Source organism: Haliotis rufescens, unplaced genomic scaffold, assembly GCF_023055435.1.
Source record: "Haliotis rufescens isolate VD_foot unplaced genomic scaffold, xgHalRufe1.0.p SCAF_32, whole genome shotgun sequence".
NCBI lineage: Eukaryota > Metazoa > Mollusca > Gastropoda > Lepetellida > Haliotidae > Haliotis > Haliotis rufescens.
The window spans coordinates 3,151,195-3,170,855 of NW_025964024.1; the positions used below are offsets into that span (position 1 = coordinate 3,151,195).

The window sequence follows — 19,661 nt, forward strand, 5'->3', positions numbered from 1 at the left end:
AACGTATGCGTATCTATAACCTTAAATGGTTAGAAATGCTGAATGCGACCTAAAACATAGTTGGGGCACAAAAAACGTTGTCAATAGCGCATGCTGGGCAACCAGGCCCACGTGTTTCGATGAGACCATGGCGACGTCTTCAACTAAACACTTCAAAACACTGCAAACCTAAGGTCCAAAACATGGCTATGATACCCTATCAACTGCATCACCATCTCTCTCTCTCTCTCTCTCTCTCTCTCTCTCTCTCTCTCTCTCTCTCTCTCTCTCTCTCTCTCTCTCTCTGTCACGTGTGTGTGTCGAATAGGGTGATATCATATAGTAAAATAGCATCACCTCTCGAGTCCTAATGTGTGTATATGTGTGTGTTCTGTAAACTCATTCTAAATTCATACACTCCTTTCAAGTAGCCTTTGTGTCTTAGTTATTTATACATGTATCGAATATTTTGGTGTAACGATGTTTCCTGTGTGAGTTTGGTTAACGTCCCACACTCAGTTCTGTATTAACCGAGGTCTTTAGATCTCCTAAACACCGGAATCAGCTACTCCCAGTTGTAATGACCCCCTTACCACAAATAACTACGGAGAAAGTGGCTGATAATGTTTTTTTGAAGCACTAGTCTTCGTTTATTTATACACAAGTGGACTTCAATAGGTCGTTTATCAGCATCAAAACACCGTGTCAAACACAATATAAAACCAATATTCCTTTACGATAACAAAACACAGCTGTTTGTTTTCTGTTTTGAGTGTATGACTCACAAAATCACTGACATGTAAACGATAAACTTCATTTCAAAACCCACCGTGTCAGGCTTTCCCAGTGCATCCGGGTTTGATTCCTCGTAAAATGATACCAGATCCTGGTGAACCAAACACTCTTCGAGGTTATGAGAGTCATCTTTAAACAAGAGTTACTGTGTCCAATGCACGCCCATGTTATGCAATAGCCCTGGTTATCGAGAATTGGTGAGAAAATGAATATGGTTTTGCGCCGCTTTTGCAAGATTCCAGCATGGCCGTGGACACCACAAAAGGGCTTCACGCATTGTACCCATTTGCAGAATAGAACCCTGGAGGGCGAACGCTTTAACCACAAGGCTACGTCTACGATCAAGGGTGTTACTGAGGTATAGTGAATGAGTGAGTATGGATCTACGCCGCTTTTGCAAGATTCCAGCATGGCTGTGGACACCACAAAAGGGCTTCACGCATTGTACCCATTTGCAGAATAGAACCCTGAAGGGCGAACGCTTTAACCACAAGGCTACGTCTACGATCAAGGGTGTTACTGAGGTATAGTGAATGAGTGAGTATGGATCTACGCCGCTTTTGCAAGATTCCAGCATGGCCGTGGACACCACAAAAGGGCTTCACGCATTGTACCCATTTGCAGAATAGAACCCTGAAGGGCGAACGCTATAACCACAAGGCTACGTCTACGATCAAGGGTGTTATAATTACTCAGGTAAAATGAATGAGTGAGTATGGTTTTACGCCGCTTTTAGCAATATTTCAGAAATATCACACCAAAAATGGGCTTCACACGTTGTACACATTCTGGGGAATCGAACCCGGGTCTTCGGCGTGACGAGCGAACCACTAGGCTACCCCACCGACCCTTACTCTGGTATAAAGAGTGTTCACATAGAGCCTATACCACCTGCCATACGTGTGCAGTATTTGTGAAGCACCTTCAAACAGTCACCTGTCACTTGATTCATATGAATATAAAATAAAACTTCACTTCTGAGAAAATATTTATATGCAAATATATTTAATGATATACATTGATTACATCTGGAGATGGCTTCCAAAGGGATGTGAGGAATGTCTTCTTGTGGAATGCATGTATGCATGGCTGGAACATTTGACCTTCACGCCATATATCACTTGAAACAATTTGACCAAACAAAGAGTTTTGCCAAAACACTGGTTTTGTTGTAACACGTTCAGTATAAACATATCTGATTATATATAAAAGTAAGGTAAACAAACAAATAACGCTTTAAATATACATATAGCATAAATTCTAAAAAATGGAATATTATGATATACATGTTAATAAGTTAACATTTCATCACGGGTTTGTTCGTCAGTGCGTGCAGTGCACGATCTCACAGCTTGGGATGTAGATACCTGGTTGTAAAATCCCATGTGAACGTGTTGCCAACTTATTTTATACAAACAGTTGCATGTTACAGCTATGGTGGATGATCTATATATTACTCATTGGCATTTCAAGAGAAAAAATGAGGAAACATAAATGAAATGTCAACCCTGCAGAGAAACTTCATTGAAGGCAGCCTATTGTTCAGATGACGTAAAGTATTCAATTATTGACGTCATAAAACCTGGATATCGAATTTCGAACAATGATCATTGTGACGTGTTATGGCTTCAATTGACCAATCACCATTGATAATCTCTAAAATGCACATGTGCAAATATTGGAACGTTTTTACACACGACCATTCTACCGTTATGGGTAATATAAGATGGATTAGGTACAGTTTGTGCCGTAAATAACGTAGGTACCTGACAGTGGTATACATTCTTTAAAAGAAACAATTCTGTTTTCTTACATTTGATACTTTGTTATAGTCGGATTCCTAACGGAATTGAAGGGTGGTGGAATTTAAATGTTATGGAACGTTCTGGTCGTTTGACATACAGGTAAATATGATGTGAATATTACTTGACATATGGTTTGCTCATGTAGTTTTCATTACCGTTATAGCACTCGATAGAGTTTGTTTATAGTGAATGGTATTTGCCAATATATACAAACACAAATATAAAGTGGAAAAATGATTGACAGCCAGCTTTAAAGCGATATTTCAGCACAAACAAAAAAAAACCAATAAAATATCAAAACAGATAAAAAACTATCTCCGTATCTTATATATCTAACCATCTCCTTTGCTCTCGTTATCCCCTTTAACCGCCCTAGGAAACTCGTGTTCGAGAGGGGAAAAAGAATAACCCTTTCAGCCTTGATCCAAGCGGAGACAACTCCGCAAGAACGCTTGATTCAAATCGTTGACGTGAAAATGGTAGGTACTGAAATTTCTTCTTGTATCGCAAGAAAAATGTGAACAGTCATCTTGAGACATTAAAAGGGGTCTATATATCTTCAGCAAGAACGAAATGTGGATGAGACTGTAATATGATAATATCCACACAGGCGAGTATTTGGATTCAAGTCTTAGTCATATGACTACCGTAGGCTTGTCCTACATCCTGAAAGACTCGTGCATGTCGTTTGTCCACACAGCCGTTGAGTCACAGTAAACAGAATAAACAAAGTAAACAACACCGTCCGTTGAGGCTTCCGAAATAATCGCATCGTCTTCCTGGCTGTCATTACGCAATGCACCACGGCGCATCAGTCGAATCCTGGTTCTGTGCAACATCCAAGTTTGGCGTTGAATCCTCCTTTGCACATAGATTACACAAATTGATGATATCACTATCCCGTGCAGTCCGGCAACGGGTTCACTTTCACCGGCTGTAATGTGTCTGTTGACTTCAAGGACATTTTACAGCAGGGTGGCTGCCACAGAAAGTTCAAAGTTATCGTTCCAGCGTGCCGTGTGCACACAACTCTCCGCACATATATCCAGGGCGTCTCCCGCGCTATGGTCCACCCTGAAAATTCTCACACTGTCAGTGTTTATCCTGTGGAGTTGGTCAGCCATTGTGGTGTTACCGCCTAGGCGTTCTGGTAGATGGCTGAAAAAGACAACTTGATTCATTATTCATTGACTGAATAGAACATTTAAAGAACCTATAATGATGTATTAATTTTGAATGCATTCAAGACATCCAACGCACCAACCACATCAAACATTCGAACACGCACAGACGCTAGAACACACACATCAGCCAACCCTACCTACCTACACAACCACATAACATCAACACCCACCTGACATTAACATCCACATCCAACACACAAACATCACCCATCCCTACTCACCAACACCACACACACGCACATACACACACAAAGACACACGCACACAGACAAACACCAAACACACACGCACACACAAACACACACCAAACACACACACACACACTTCCAATATTGCCCATAAATGTTAACATTAAGAGTTAATAACTGTTCGATATGTGCACATGTGCATTTAACAATGCTGACTTGTTAGTTGAAGCAATATGACGTCATCACTTGTTCATGATGTCATCAAAAAGTTGCCGCTTTGTCTTTTTATGTATTTTTTTTAACCTCGGTGAAGTTTCTCGGTGGTAATTATCTAAATATCAATTCAATGTAGCCCACATGTCACAGCTCACAGCAGGCCGTTGCTTAGTTTCACATTCCCACAGTAGACCTATGAATGTGATAATTTTGTAAAGATATTAATTAACGTAATGATGTCAGCCTCGATATAGCAATGCCGCGGAAATAGCTGCTAACGGATGTGTGGACGTGATAAAGACCATGTATGCCGATACACCACTAGGAGGCAGATAGCGTTAGGCACATTCACCAAGTCAATTATGTAATAGAAGTATCATGAGAATAAGTTGGAACCGGAAGTAGAATCAAATGATCCAACTTCCTGAATCAGCCGATTCGAGCGATTTCACTGACTTAAACCATGTTATGGTTGATATATATTATAATGTCTCTGTAAGTTTGCATAATGACCTATGGCAGCGTTGTACTGGATCAGAATCAACTGCAATAATAATAGCGGGACGTCATCGTAATGGTTTGATATCCATGTTAGTAATATGTTATTTGGGGGCATTTGAATAGCGTCCGGAGATAAATGTATTGTGGTGTGGGCACAGGCTACACATTCTCCGGCTAACCGGCGTATGCTGTAGTTCTGCAGCTGCTTTGGAATAAATAACATCAAGATAAAATTCGTGGATATTACATATATTTAAATAACATACTCCCCTAAATTACATTTTCACAATAAATGTTACAACGAGGCATACTCTTCATGCAGTTCCGACGGGGCTCCCTAGGAGACAAACCGTTTCCATATTCATAACAAATCTCTGCCAAAAGCAGAGTCCATTGTACGATTCCGACTATTTCACGAGCATGTGTTTATGTTCGCGAAAAAGTGAGCGTATCCTGCCCCCTGGTGGCACCCATCACAGACACATGCAAAGGCAATTCAATTGTTCACTATAAAAACACGGGAACATATGGTCCAAGTCAAAATAGGGAAATGCATAGGACATCATTTTTGTCACTGATGCGTCAAATTTGAAAATTTCCTCCACATGTCTACCATAAAACGCTTTGAAAGCTTAACTGAGGCCTTGAAGAAGAATAAGGTAATCTTGATGAAACAATTTCTGAGCAAGCGTCTCTTTGAAATATTGGTAAAAAGAGCATGCTTGATAGCATCTCAAAAGTTGTGAAATGTAGACACTAAGTGCTGGAGATGCTAGAACATTGCTCGACATGAAGGTAAAGCTGACTACGGGAAGGTTGAAGTCATCCATCTTGTCATACAGCCTTGTGGAGAGTGTTTTGTCATTCTGAATCTTTATGCATAGATCTAAATATGAAACAGATGAGGTTGTCTCACTGGCCTCCTATATTTCTAGTTCAGGTGGGTAAATCTGTAGAGGGCATTGGCTATTTGTTGGATATAACTTGTTCAAGTCACGATATGGCTGAAATATTGCCGATATGACTTTAAATATAAACTCACTCACACTCACTATTTGTTGGCCATTAAACGATTTCACATCATCGATACACGTGAAGCTTACGTGTAACTTCTTGGCCAAATTACTTTGTTTTTTTACTTTTTCAAATCCGAGCAGAAATTCCGATCCATATGCATAAAGAAACAGATCCGCAAGAAGGGCCATGGGGATGCCATCTTCTTGCCTGAATGTCTTATTCACCCAAAACATCAATGAGGAAGTCCAGTGTTTCGCATATTGTTTTCTCGGTAAAGGGCCTGCCACACTACCAATGTACCTCGCCGGGACTAAACCGGAGCAAAATATTAACAACGGCGAGAAAATCGGCGGAGCTCCGACGAGCAAGCACTTGAAAAATAAAAATTGACCATACCAATACCGATGTAGTACCGGCGTTCCCGTTGTGATACCTTTGTCCTACCGATGTAAGAGCCGATGTGCTACCGAATACCACTTTTCTGTCACCTAAGGTGATATACGGTTGTACTACGGTATGACATCGGTACCAGTACAGTACACATTGAGGCCACCGCCGATCCATTACGGGGCGCTTCCTGTGCTCTACCGACATTAACGAAGCGATACCCTGAGTATTGCCGTTGTACTGCCGTTGTACCGATCCCCCAAATCGCCAAATTTGTCCTCTGGTATAGCTCCAAATCGGCTAGGTGTGACAGGCCCTTAACCTTCTGATGGCATTTTCTTTCATCTTTTACAAAGTGCCCTGAACTTCTGAAGATAGGTATCTATAATCAACACGTTTTGTAACCAAAGTTCCATGGATCAAGGAATGAAGCATGAGTCAATTCAAAAGTTGACAGTACTGATTTATGGTTTTGGCAGATGTTTTCCTCACTTAACATACTGGCCTTATGCGCGGCATTTTTTGATATGTCACTTGTACCAAGTTCTTTGATCAAACAATTAACGTAGTGATGCTTACATATAAAAGTTAGGTTATTTGAGGCCTTGTCAGTGAGAAAAGCTACATACTTTTTTATATAAGGTTTGCCAGACTTTGGGTGACAGCTGGCTAGGGCAAAATGGGTTTATTCCCCTTCTGTTTCCTCTTTTCCAGTTTGTGCATTTTACCAATGACCACATCTCGCACTGACTTAACCCATTTGGGCCCATTTTTTGCACATGCTTCGACGGCATCCATAAAATTATGGAACACTTTGTCTGAGAATGTTACTTAAATTTAAGGCATCAATTCCTTTTTTGCAAATTTCACGGCTTTTTGTGATACCAGTCGGAATAAAACATATGTTGTAGTAGCAGTTGCCACATACATGTATGTGTGTTATAACAGTTGCCCCATACATGCATGATATGTTGTTATAACAGTTGACACATATACATATATATGTTGATATCACAGTTGCTCCAAACATGTATATGGTGTTATAACAGTTGCCACATACATGTTTATGTGTTGTTATAACATTTGCCACATACATGTATATGTGTTGTTATAACAGTTGCCATGGTATATGTTGTTATAACAGTTGCCATGATATATTTTGTTATAACAGTTGACACATACACATATATATGTTGATATCACAGTTGATCCAAACATGTATATGGTGTTATAACAGATGCCACATACATGTTTATGTGTTGTTATAACAATTGCCCCAAACATGTATATGGTGTTATAACAGTTGCCACATACATGTTTATGTGTTGTTATAACAGTTGCCACATATATGTTGTTATAACAGATGCCACATACATGTATATATGTTGTTATAACAGTTGCCATGGTTTGTGTTGTTATAACAGTTGCCACATACATGTATATGTGTTGTTATAACAGATGCCACATACATGTTTATGTATTATAACAGTTGCCCCATACATATATATGGTGTTATCACAGTTGCAACATACATGTTTATGTGTTGTTATAACAGTTGTCACATATATGTTGTTATAACAGTTGCCACATACATGTTTATGTGTTGTTATAACAGTTGCAACATACATGTTTATGTGTTGTTATAACAGTTGCCACATACATGTTTATGTGTTGTTATAAAAGTTGCCACATATATGTTGTTATAACAGTTGCCACATACATGTATATGTGTTGTTATAACAGTTGCCACATACATGTTTATGTGTTGTTATAACAGTTGCCACATACATGTTTATGTGTTGTTATAACAGTTGCCACATACATGTTTATGTGTTGTTATAAAAGTTGCCACATATATGTTGTTATAACAGTTGCCACATACATGTATATGTGTTGTTATAACAGTTGCCACATACATGTTTATGTGTTGTTATAACAGTTGCCACATACATGTATATGTGTGAGTATAACAGAGTATTGCCACATACACGTGTATGTGTTGTAACAACAGGTAGTTGGGACTTTTGTCACAAAAACAAACCACTTAAATCTTTTTGAACATTTTAGCACGAAAAATATTACAAAACATACAATGTATACAACGTATTTTGTTACTGTTTGAATTAAAACCCTAAAATTCAGGAGAAATGTATGTGTGAAATGTATTTCCCTGGCGTTAGGTTAGAAATATCTACTGAATTTCCGGTCAAGGGGCGTTACCGTACAAACTCCGTGGTGTTTTCATCTTTTAACCGGAAACATCTGCATGGCTGGGATGAAATAACGTTTTGCGTCACGATGTTTTCTTGTATTGTGTGAGCGGTGGGTGCGACCGGTAGGGCAGGGTATGCTTACCCTTCTGGTGAACAACCCGTGTCATCTGGTTTTCAGTGATCAGTTCATATCATTCTAACCGCTAAGTAACCATGTACGCCCAATGGAAATCTGTTTCAGTGGGTAATTGAGACCAGTTATTCTCTGGTGCTGATGTTTTATAGTTTAATAAAGTTTAAAAGTTTAACAAAAAGTGTTTTAAAATGAGTTATTCTCTGGTGTTGATGGTTTATAGTTTAATAAGTTTAAAAGTTTAACAAAAAGTGTTTTAAAATGAGTTATTCTCTGGTGTTGATGTTTTATAGTTTAATAAAGTTTAAAAGTTTAACAAAAAGTGTTTTAAAATGAGTTATTCTCTGGTGCTGATGTTTTATAGTTTAATAAAGTTTAAAAGTTTAACAAAAAGTGTTTTAAAATGAGTTATTCTCTTGTGTTGATGATTTATAGTTTAATAAAGTTTAAAAGTTTTACAAAAAGTGTTTTAAAATGAGTTATTCTCTGGTGTTGATGTTTTATAGTTTAATAAAGTTTAAAAGTTTAACAAAAAGTGTTTTAAAATGAGTTATTCTCTGGTGTTGATGTTTTATAGTTTAATAAAGTTTAAAAGTTTAACAAAAAGTGATTTAAAATGAGTTATTCTCTGGTGTTGATGTTTTATAGTTTAATAAAGTTTAAAAGTTTAACAAAAAGTGTTTTAAAATGAGTTATTCTCTGGTGTTGATGTTTTATAGTTTAATAAAGTTTAAAAGTTTAACAAAAAGTGTTTTAAAATGAGTTATTCTCTGGTGCTGATGTTTTATAGTTTAATAAAGTTTAAAAGTTTAACAAAAAGTGTTTTAAAATGAGTTATTCTCTTGTGTTGATGTTTTATAGTTTAATAAAGTTTAAAAGTTTTACAAAAAGTGTTTTAAAATGAGTTATTCTCTGGTGTTGATGTTTTATAGTTTAATAAAGTTTAAAAGTTTAACAAAAAGTGTTTTAAAATGAGTTATTCTCTGGTGTTGATGTTTTATAGTTTAATAAAGTTTAAAAGTTTAACAAAAATTGTTTTAAAATGAGTTATTCTCTGGTGTTGATGTTTTATAGTTTAATAAAGTTTAAAAGTTTAACAAAAAGTGTTTTAAAATGAGTTATTCCATAGGTGGTGGCCATACGGAGGTCAACTCTCGGATACTGTCTGTAAGGTGCAATGAGAACCCACTTTATGTCATAAATAGAGAATACTACACTCATTCTCGTTAGATACCATTTTTACGAAACGAGTGGACTTTCTACATGATATCTGACCGAGCGAAAGCGAGGTCAGATACCACAGAAAGTTCACGAGTTTCGTAAAAATGGTATCTAACGAGAATGAGTATGGTATTTTATTTATTACCAACGTTAAATATATATTTAAGTGTAAATACATAACAACTTTCGTTCGTTGACAGACCAAACTGAAACCAGTTGCAAAATCTGGTTTGGCATGACAACCGTGATGAACAGCGTTTTACGCTAGAGATAGTGAATGTTATTGTTCACATTTGGGATATTTTAGGCAACATAATCAGAAATCAGGCACACTTCTACGCAGTTTTCGAATGGTTTGTTCACTTTGAGTGATGTGGTCGTGTAGTCGTGAACAAACAACTCCCGAAACAGTACCACACAATACGCTTCGAAGGGGACACTGATGGAACAACCGGATCATCACAAATAAGTCTAGATATCTGACCAGATAGATTAAACTGACTTCATTTCACCTTGCTTATCCCTTTACGTTAAATCAAATTGAAAGTTGCGAAAGTAGTCGGGTGCGTCACGCTCATGGGGACCCTCGATCTATTGATCGGCAGTCGAACATTGTAAATTGATATAGCTCGATTATATAATGTCCATAGAAGCTCTATGCACAACTTTCATAGAATGCAAACCGAATTTGATGCGTGTGACTATCTTGAATGAAAAAAGTAGTCCCGGTGTGACAGAGGTCACGGTTATAAAATCAAATCAAATCAAATCAATCAATAAAACAAGGTCAACCTTGTACGACACACGTGTGACTTGCGGATTTATAATCTTATCACATGTATCTACACCACGTGGGCAATAACTTGAGACTAGTTATTCGCTGGCGTTGATGTTTTATACAGTTTAAAAGTTTAACTGATACACTCGAAAGCTGTACTGTCACAGGACTCGTGACACATTAACAAGGAAGAGATTTGTAAACCAGGAAGTGAAGGATCTACTTGACGTCATGTCTGTATCGCCCATACTTGTCACAAGAGACGCCGGGCCATCAGGCAGCATCGGATATGAACACTAAGTCCTGAACATGATATTATAGCAAGAGTAGTTTGATATCATTTGATATGGTATAAATGTGGAACACTCGACAAGGAGAGTGGTAAGGATGGGGTGGTGTTTGAGAGGGATAAAGAGGCAAACGGGGCGAACGAAGGAGAGCGAGAGAGAGAGAGAGAGAGTGAGAGAGAGAGAGGGGGGGGGGGGGGGGGGGGGGGGGGGGGGGCGTGTGTGTGGGGGGGGGGGGAGTGAGGGGCGTGTGTATGTGGGGGGGGGCGTGTGTGTGGGGGGGGGGGGGGGCGTGTGTGTGTGTGTCCGTGTGTTTGAACGTGTGTGTGGTTGGGAACAACGTGTAGCGGCCATTACTGACAGTTAGTTCACTAAATTTAGGGATCAGTAGATCGTCTATTAATCTAGTTACATGCCATTCAGTGTGTACTCGCACCTGGTGCCTTAACACAGTGTGTACTTGGACCTGGTGCCTTAACACAGTGTGTACTCGGACCTGGTGCCTTAACACAGAGTGTACTCGGACCTGGTGCCTTAACACAGTGTGTACTTGGACCTGGTGCCTTAACACAGAGTGTACTCGGACCTTGTGCCTTAACACAGTGTGTACTTGAACCTGGTGCCTTAACACAGTGTGTACTTAGAACTGGAGCCTTAACACAGTGTGTACTCGGACCTGGTGCCTTAACACAGAGTGTACTCGGACCTGGTGCCTTAACACAGAGTGTACTCGGACCTGGTGCCTTAACATAGTGTGTAGTCGGACCTGGTGCCTTAACACAGTGTGTACTTGGACATGGTGCCTTAACACAGTGTGTACTCGGACCTGGTGCCTTAACACAGTGTATACTTGAACCTGGTGCCTTAACACAGTGTGTACTTAGACCTGGTGCCTTAACACAGAGTGTACTCGGACATGGTGCCTTAACACAGAGTGTACTCGGACCTGGTGCCTTAACATAGATTGTACTTGGACCTGGTGCCTTAACACAGTGTGTACTCGGGCCTGGTGCCTTAACACAGTGTGTACTTGGACCTGGTGCCTTAACACAGAGTGTACTCGGACCTGGTGCCTTAACACAGAGTTTACTTGCACCTGGTGCCTCAAAACACAGTGTGTACTTGGACCTGGTGCCTTAACTCAGAGTGTACTTGGACCTGGTGCCTTAACACAGTGTGTACTCGGACCTGGTGCCTTAACACAGTGTGTACTTGGACATGGTGCCTTAACAAAGAGTGTATTTGGACATGGTGCCTTAACACAGAGTGAACTCGGACCTGGTGCCTTAACACAGAGTGTACTCGGACATGGTGCCTTAACACAGAGTGAACTCGGACCTGGTGCCTTAACACAGAGTGTACTTAGACCTGGTGCCTTAACACAGAGTGTACTCGCACCTGGTGCCTTAATACAGTGTGTACTCGGACATGGTGCCTTAACACAGTGTGTACTTGGACATGGTGCCTTAACACAGTGTGTACTCGGACCTGGTGCCTTAACACAGTGTGTACTTGGACATGGTGCCTTAACACAGAGTGTACTCGGACCTGGTGCCTTAACGCAGAGTGTACTCGGACCTGGTGCCTTAACACAGTGTGTACTCTGACCTGGTGCCTTAACACAGAGTGTGTACTTGGACCTGGTGCCTTAACACACAGTGTGTACTCGGACCTGGTGCCTTAACACAGAATGTACTCGGACATGGTGCCTTAACACAGAGTGTATAATTGGGACTGTTGCCTTAACACAGAGTGTACTTGGACCTGGTGCCTTAACACAGAGTGTACGCGGACCTGGTGCCTTAACACAGAGTGTACGCGGACATGGTGCCTTAACACAGTGTGTACTTGGACCTGGTGCCTTAACACAGAGTGTACTCGGACATGGTGCCTTAACACAGAGTGTACTCGGACCTGGTGCCTTAACACAGTGTGTACTTGGACCTGGTGCCTTAACACAGATTGTACTTGGACCTGGTGCCTTAACACAGAGTGTACTTGGACCATGTGCCTTAACACACAGTGTACTCGGACCTGGTGCCTTAACACAGAGTGTACTCGGACCTGGTGCCTTAACACAGTGTGTACTCGGACCTGGTGCCTGAACACAGAGTGAACTCGGACCTGGTGCCTTAACACAGAGTGTACTTGGACCTGGTGCCTTAACACAAAAGTGTACTCGGACCTGGTGCCTTAACACAAAAGTGTACTCGGACCTGGTGCCTTAACACAGAGTGTACTCGGACATGGTGCCTTAACACAGAGTGTACTCAGACCTGGTGCCTTAACACAGTGTGTACTCGGACCTGGTGCCTTAACACAGAGTGTACTCGGACCTGGTGCCTTAACACAGAGTGTACTTGGACCTGGTGCCTTAACACAGAGTGTACTCGGACATGGTGCCTTAACACAGAGTGTACTCGCACCTGGTGCCTTAATACAGTGTGTACTCGGACATGGTGCCTTAACACAGTGTGTACGCGGACCTGGTGCCTTAACACAGAGCGTACGCGGACATGGTGCCTTAACACAGAGTGTACGCGGACCTGGTGCCTTAACACAGTGTGTACTTGGACCTGGTGCCTTAACACAGAATGTACTCGGACATGGTGCCTTAACACAGAGTGTATAATTGGGCCCGTTGCCTTAAACAGAGTGTACTTGGACCTGGTGCCTTAACACAGAGTGTACGCGGACCTGGTGCCTTAACACAGAGTGTACGCGGACATGGTGCCTTAACACAGTGTGTACTTGGACCTGGTGCCTTAACACAGAGTGTACTCGGACCTGGTACCTTTACACAGAGTGTACTCGGACCTGGTGCCTTAACACAGTGTGTACTTGGACCTGGTGCCTTAACACAGAGTGTACTTGGACCTGGTGCCTTAACACAGAGTGTACTTGGACCATGTGCCTTAACACAGTGTGTACTCGGACCTGGTGCCTTAACACAGAGTGTACTCGGACCTGGTGCCTTAACACAGAGTGTACTCGGACCTGGTGCCTTAACACAGTGTGTACTCGGACCTGGTGCCTGAACACAGAGTGAACTCGGACCTGGTGCCTTAACACAGAGTGTACTTGGACCTGGTGCCTTAACACAAAAGTGTACTCGGACCTGGTGCCTTAACACAAAAGTGTACTCGGACCTGGTGCCTTAACACAGAATGTACTCGGACATGGTGCCTTAACACAGAGTGTACTCAGACCTGGTGCCTTAACACAGTGTGTACTTGGACCTGGTGCCTTAACACAGAGTGTACTCGGACCTGGTGCCTTAACACAGAGTGTACTTGGACCTGGCGCCTTAACACAGAGTGTACTCGGACCTGGTGCCTTAACACAGAGTGTACTTGGACCTGGCGCCTTAACACAGAGTGTACTCGGACCTGGTGCCTTTACACAGAGTGTACGCGGACCTGGTGCCTTAACACAGAGTGTACTCGCACCTGGTGCCTTAATACGGTGTGTACTCGGACATGGTGCCTTAACACAGTGTGTACGCGGACCTGGTGCCTTAACACAGAGCGTACGCGGACATGGTGCCTTAACACAGAGTGTACGCGGACCTGGTGCCTTAACACAGTGTGTACTTGGACCTGGTGCTTTAACATGGTGACTTTATCCGAGTCTATAGTACTCACGTTCCTCCTCCTCCTCCTCCTCTTCTTCTTCCTCCATCTCGCATTCATCGTCAGTTTCCTCCTGAAGAGCGTCCCGGATGCAGTCGTGGATATAGATGTACTGACTCTGTGGGCACAGAAGGTCAACGTTACAGTGGAGCCGATTAGCTGTAACTGCACTGATGTAACTGAATGAGTGGGTCACATCACGGTGTGCTCAGTGTGGAATGAGAGGACATTCAAAGCCAACCAGCATGGGTATGGTGTCTGTAGACCAAGGATAATAATCTAGGTTCGAACTAAAGGTCAAAGGATCACGGCAAACCGTGACAACGAGTCCCTTGCTTAAATTCCCAAACAACTGTCGTTTGCGTTGTGTTCGGCGTGGTTTGCGTATACTTCAGCTGCTCATATATGTATCAGATCACTTGCTGCAAGTGAGTTATGGTATTGCGCGTTGGGTCAGGGCGGGGGGAGGGGGGGGGGGGGGGGGGGGGAGTGGGGGGAATTGGATGACCCTCCCAATGTCCTCGTACATATTTTTTCATGACCCTCCCCGAAAAGGCTAAATGCAAAAGCATTTTACATTTTATTATGAATTTGTCCTTTTTTCGTTTCATGACCCTCCCAAATATGTGTATTATTTTTAAAACCCTCCCCTACAGACTGTCATATTTTGGGTGACCCCCGATTCCTCTGATCCACCCCTCACAATAATATAGGACTGGCCCCCTTCAGTACCAGTTTGGAATAGACGTTCAACGCTTGGTTCTCCCTACTGTAGACGTCCTACCCACCTCTGTCTGGACCATGTGGGGTCGGTTGTTCCTCATCTGCAGCACGAGGCCAAAGATGTCCAACTCGCCGTAGTCTCGGATCTGTTGCAGCAAGACGTCCACGGCAATGAACGTGCCAGTTCGACCTACACCCGCACTGGAAGCAGAACAAGCTACCCGTAACAATCAGTGTTACATCACTTGAAACAGGGTTCCTTAGCGTCATTTTCTTTAGCAGGACGTTTCATAATGTACCTTTGTAATATTTTTAACTGCCATTTTCTACGCTGTAGAATGAACGAAGACACGTTTCACAAGCTAGCAAGCTTCGGTAAGGACGCTAATGCCTTTACTTAGAAATGACGCCTGATAAAGGTACTAGCGCCGGTAACCCTGCATGACATAGTACCCCAACTTTGTAAATGGATGCTCTTTATGTCAATCACTGGATTGTCAGGTCCAAACACGATTATTTACATACCGCTGGACTCTGCTGTGCTGTGTTAACCAACAAACAAACAGGCGCCTTTCCGAAAGGTCGCATTACCATATATACAATTTTAAAGAAGTTGAAAACAATGTCAACTTTGATACCTGTTTATGAATGCACGTTCTGTCTGCGATGCACGTGTTGACAGTCTTCCTACCCACACACATACCTGCAATGTACAACCGTTGGTCCCTCTTGGTTGTGGGGCATGTGCGCGCGCACCGCCGACACAAAGTTGAGAAGGAGGCATGTTCTCTCGGGACAGCCAAAGTCGGGCCACTTCAGGAAGTGGAAGTGACGTAGCACACGTCTTTTGTTACCCTGGTAACGACAAAAAAGTTAAATTTGACTCAAATTCAAATTGACTGAATATATCGTTCTGAGTACATTTTGTTTTTCTGCTACGATTAATAATAATCGTGATCTTTACATGTATGTCCTTATTTCGGGATAAAGGGCCAATTTAATCAAACGCAAAAAAACTCACGTAAAAGTCAGAACGAGGCTTATATGTGCACGCACCCAGTGTTTCTCTATGGGGTCACCTGTAAGTCGTGATTCACGTTGCACATGGGTGGATAGAAAAAGCAAATACGTTCTGGACATTTTATTTCTTGCAGTAATGAAAAGCATCGGCGAAAAAGTCGTCATTTTCGTGGAGACACCTGGTTGTTTCAGTTATTGGGTATGGGACGCCCGTCATTATCCCTGCGTAAACGTGAGAACAGGGGTAGTATTTAACGTTATCATTATGTCATAGTGAGAACGAGGCTAGTACCTGTCTGACGTCAAGTATCCGGATGACGTAGTCTGGTAGGACGGACTCTGAGCGGAGTTGCACTATGAGGTCCCCGAAGTACACAGGTTCAGAGTTGTCTGGCCAGTACTTCTCACACTTGATCTGGGAACATTTATACAGTAAACTACGTTTATAACGAGCACGCTTATAACGAACTGACGGATATGACGAACTTATTTTTTGGTCCCGGCCACTGGTGTATCTATGCTGTACATATGCTTATAACGAACTACGGTTATAACGAACTAAAATTAGTGGCCCCTTTGAGTTCGTTATAACCGTAGTTTACTGTACAGAAGTCACGTATACACAGATTTCAAGAATAAAGCTGGAATATTGCTTACGATGGCATCATTCACTCACTCACACCAGTAGGACTCATAGTCAACAGCACCATACATTACGATGATGAGGGACACGCGGCTGTGGAGCATGCACCACATGATCATCACGTGACGTGTTCTCACCCTGCCCTTCTCCTTGCATTGCGTCAACATGACGACCATGCTGATCCTCTGTTCCCAGATGAGTCTCCAGAAGTCATCCTTCGTGCTGGGCAGCGGGCCCTGGGCGGCGATGTACTCCCGCTTACAGTTGTAGCCCTGTCAATGTAGAGAACAGCGTTACGTTTTCAGTCCTGGGACCAGAAAGTGGCAGGACGAAGAGGAACAGTGCCTAGGATTTTGGTTGCCTTTTGCAAGACATTTGGAAACGAGACAAAAAAAATAGATGTGTGACCACACGCATTGACAGATGTTTTAAAAGAAATTATTTCGACATGGTGGGAAAAGTGAATCATTTTGGTTTAACGCCACCTAAAACAATTTGTTTGTTTGTCGTTTAACGCCGCAATATTCCAGATATTTGACGGCGGTCTGTATCTGGACCAGACAATCTAGTGATTGACATCATGGACATCGATCTACGCATTTGGGATACGATGACATGCATGAACCAGGTCAGCGAGCCTGACCACCCGATCCCGTTAGTCGCCTCTTAAAACAAACATGGTTTGCTGAAGACTCGGACTTTTCACGGGACACCTTAAACAATACGTCAGTTTTAACATTGTTTAGGTGGTTTAGGGGAACGAAACTAAAATTGATGAAGGGGCGGTGGTTCTGGTGCTTATAAGACCCAAGGGCCCAATTCGTGTAACTGAACTTGCCGTGATGAAGTTGGCGTTGATGTAGTCGGAGCCCTCCTCGTCGTCCTGGGACAACAGCTTCACCCTGGAGTGGTCATCTACACAGAAACAGGTGGTCAGATTGATGTGATTGGCTGCCAATGGGTTGGTCATCTCAGTGCAGAGAGAGTTATTATTATTTTTTGTTTGTTTGTTTGTTTGCATATGCATCTGTTTCCCGTTACATAGTTTGTATCAAATCATCATTCAAAAGAAAAATTCTTCAGAAATGTAGAAATTTCAAGATACTCATCTGCATGTACATGGATGCGAAGCAGGCCGTTAAACTCACATGGTAGGACGTTGGTGTATCTGTTCTTTGTACGGCACGCCTGCTGTTCTGCTGACTTTGTAGGATGCCGCCCACACACCTGCGCCACCATCTGTCAAACACGCCAGAGAGATTCGTCATAGGGTTCGTCATAGTGTTCGTCATAGAGATTAATAACTGAGATTCGTCATAGATAACATCGTGGAGATTCGTAATAGAGATTCGTTATAGGGTGAGTCATGAAGATTCGTTATAGGGCACATCGTGGAGATTCGTAATAGAGATTCATTATATGGTGAGTCATGTAGATTCGTTATAACTTTGAGGAGTACATAGCAGTAATTCGTCATAGGCATGTTTATGTGGGGCTCGTTAAAAGGATAGCTGTATGAGCTTCGACATATGTACTACAGCAATACATGTTTATCATTTAAGTTCGTCGGAGCAGTTTGTCAAAGAGCTTCATCATAGAGAAAGGTAAAAATCACACCTATTAATTCAAATGTCTCGTGAGTGTCAGGTCACTGTTAATTAAGCGTTGTAAACATTGGGACATAGACGTCAAAATGAAAAGTGCATCCAGACACCACAAAGGTGTAAGGTGGTGTTTTAATGTGGAGGTGCCTACCTTAAATTCCTCTGCAAAGCCGAGATTGGAGTCTCTGTGTAACTGTTCCACGTGGTCCGAGAAATTCTGCAGCTTCACAGGTCTGAAACACGTCACAATCCAACTATGAATGTTTTCGACACCGGTATGATTGTCGTTACATGAACATACAAACACTTATGAAATTGTCTATTGGGTTAACGTTTACATTTCACAACTTTTGAGATATAATCGAGCATGCTCTTTCTACCAGGACTTCAAAGAGCGTCATATAAATCTGGAAAGAAGTTGTTTGATCAAGGTTACAACTTTCTAGGCCTCAGTGAAGCTTTCAAAAAGTTTTATGGTAAACATGTGGAGGACACAGTGCGCATCAGTGACAAAAAGATTGACTTGCCTTTGCATGTGTTTGTGACGGGGCGGATGCCACCGGTAGTGCAGGACAAGCTCACCTTTTTGTGAACACTATTTGATTGTGATTCATAAACACATGCTCATGATATCGTACTCTCGATTCAGCTTTATGCAAAAAATTCTATCGAATATGGAAACTTTTTGGTCGCTTCATGTATATATCGCAATGGCGTGTGTTGACCAATCATATGCTAGGACACATACTGGTGATTGGTGTGCCCTGAGGTTCACTGTGTATGCCAGACATACCTTGACTTCTGGGACTGCGACACAATGCTCGCCTTCTTGGCTCCCAGCTCGATGGTCGCCGGGTCGAAGTGGACACTAGGGCGTACTGCGGTCCTGGAATAAAAATCAACGTAGTTGAAACTATGCATCATTCAATGTAGGTGAAACTATGCATCATTCAGTGGAGATGAAACTATGCATCATTCAGTGTAGATGAAACTGTGCATCTTTCAATGAAGGTGAAACTATGCATCATTCAGTGGAGATGAAACTATGCATCATTCAGTGTAGATGAAACTGTGCATCTTTCAATGAAGGTGAAACTATGCATCATTCAATGTAGGTGAAACTATGCATCATTCAATGTAGGTGAAACTATGCATCATTCAACGTAGTTGAAACTATGCATCATTCAATATAGGTGAAACTATGCATCATTCAGTGTAGATGAAACTATACATCATTCAATGTAGGTGAAACTATGCATCATTCAGTGGAGATGAAACTATGCATCATTCAGTGTAGATGAAACTATGCATCCTTCAACGTAGGTGAAACTGTGC

General features: G+C 41.9%; 1 protein-coding gene across 1 annotated transcript in view; it reads right to left on the reverse strand.

Annotated features, from left to right (window-relative positions):
• Positions 1-1,749: 1,749 nt before the first annotated feature.
• The window catches only part of LOC124116619 (tyrosine-protein phosphatase 10D-like), a 47,228-nt gene continuing 29,316 nt past the window's right edge, over positions 1,750-19,661 (reverse strand). Inside the window, exons 19-28 of the mRNA XM_048380660.1 lie at positions 19,120-19,212; positions 18,478-18,559; positions 17,871-17,961; positions 17,561-17,637; positions 16,860-16,994; positions 16,372-16,494; positions 15,763-15,914; positions 15,125-15,260; positions 14,349-14,454; positions 1,750-3,737 (exon numbers count right to left, since the gene is read on the reverse strand). Of these exons, the coding sequence (XP_048236617.1) occupies positions 3,718-3,737; positions 14,349-14,454; positions 15,125-15,260; positions 15,763-15,914; positions 16,372-16,494; positions 16,860-16,994; positions 17,561-17,637; positions 17,871-17,961; positions 18,478-18,559; positions 19,120-19,212 (1,015 nt within the window). The 3' untranslated portion in view covers positions 1,750-3,717. The remainder of the gene's footprint in view (positions 3,738-14,348; positions 14,455-15,124; positions 15,261-15,762; positions 15,915-16,371; positions 16,495-16,859; positions 16,995-17,560; positions 17,638-17,870; positions 17,962-18,477; positions 18,560-19,119; positions 19,213-19,661) is intronic.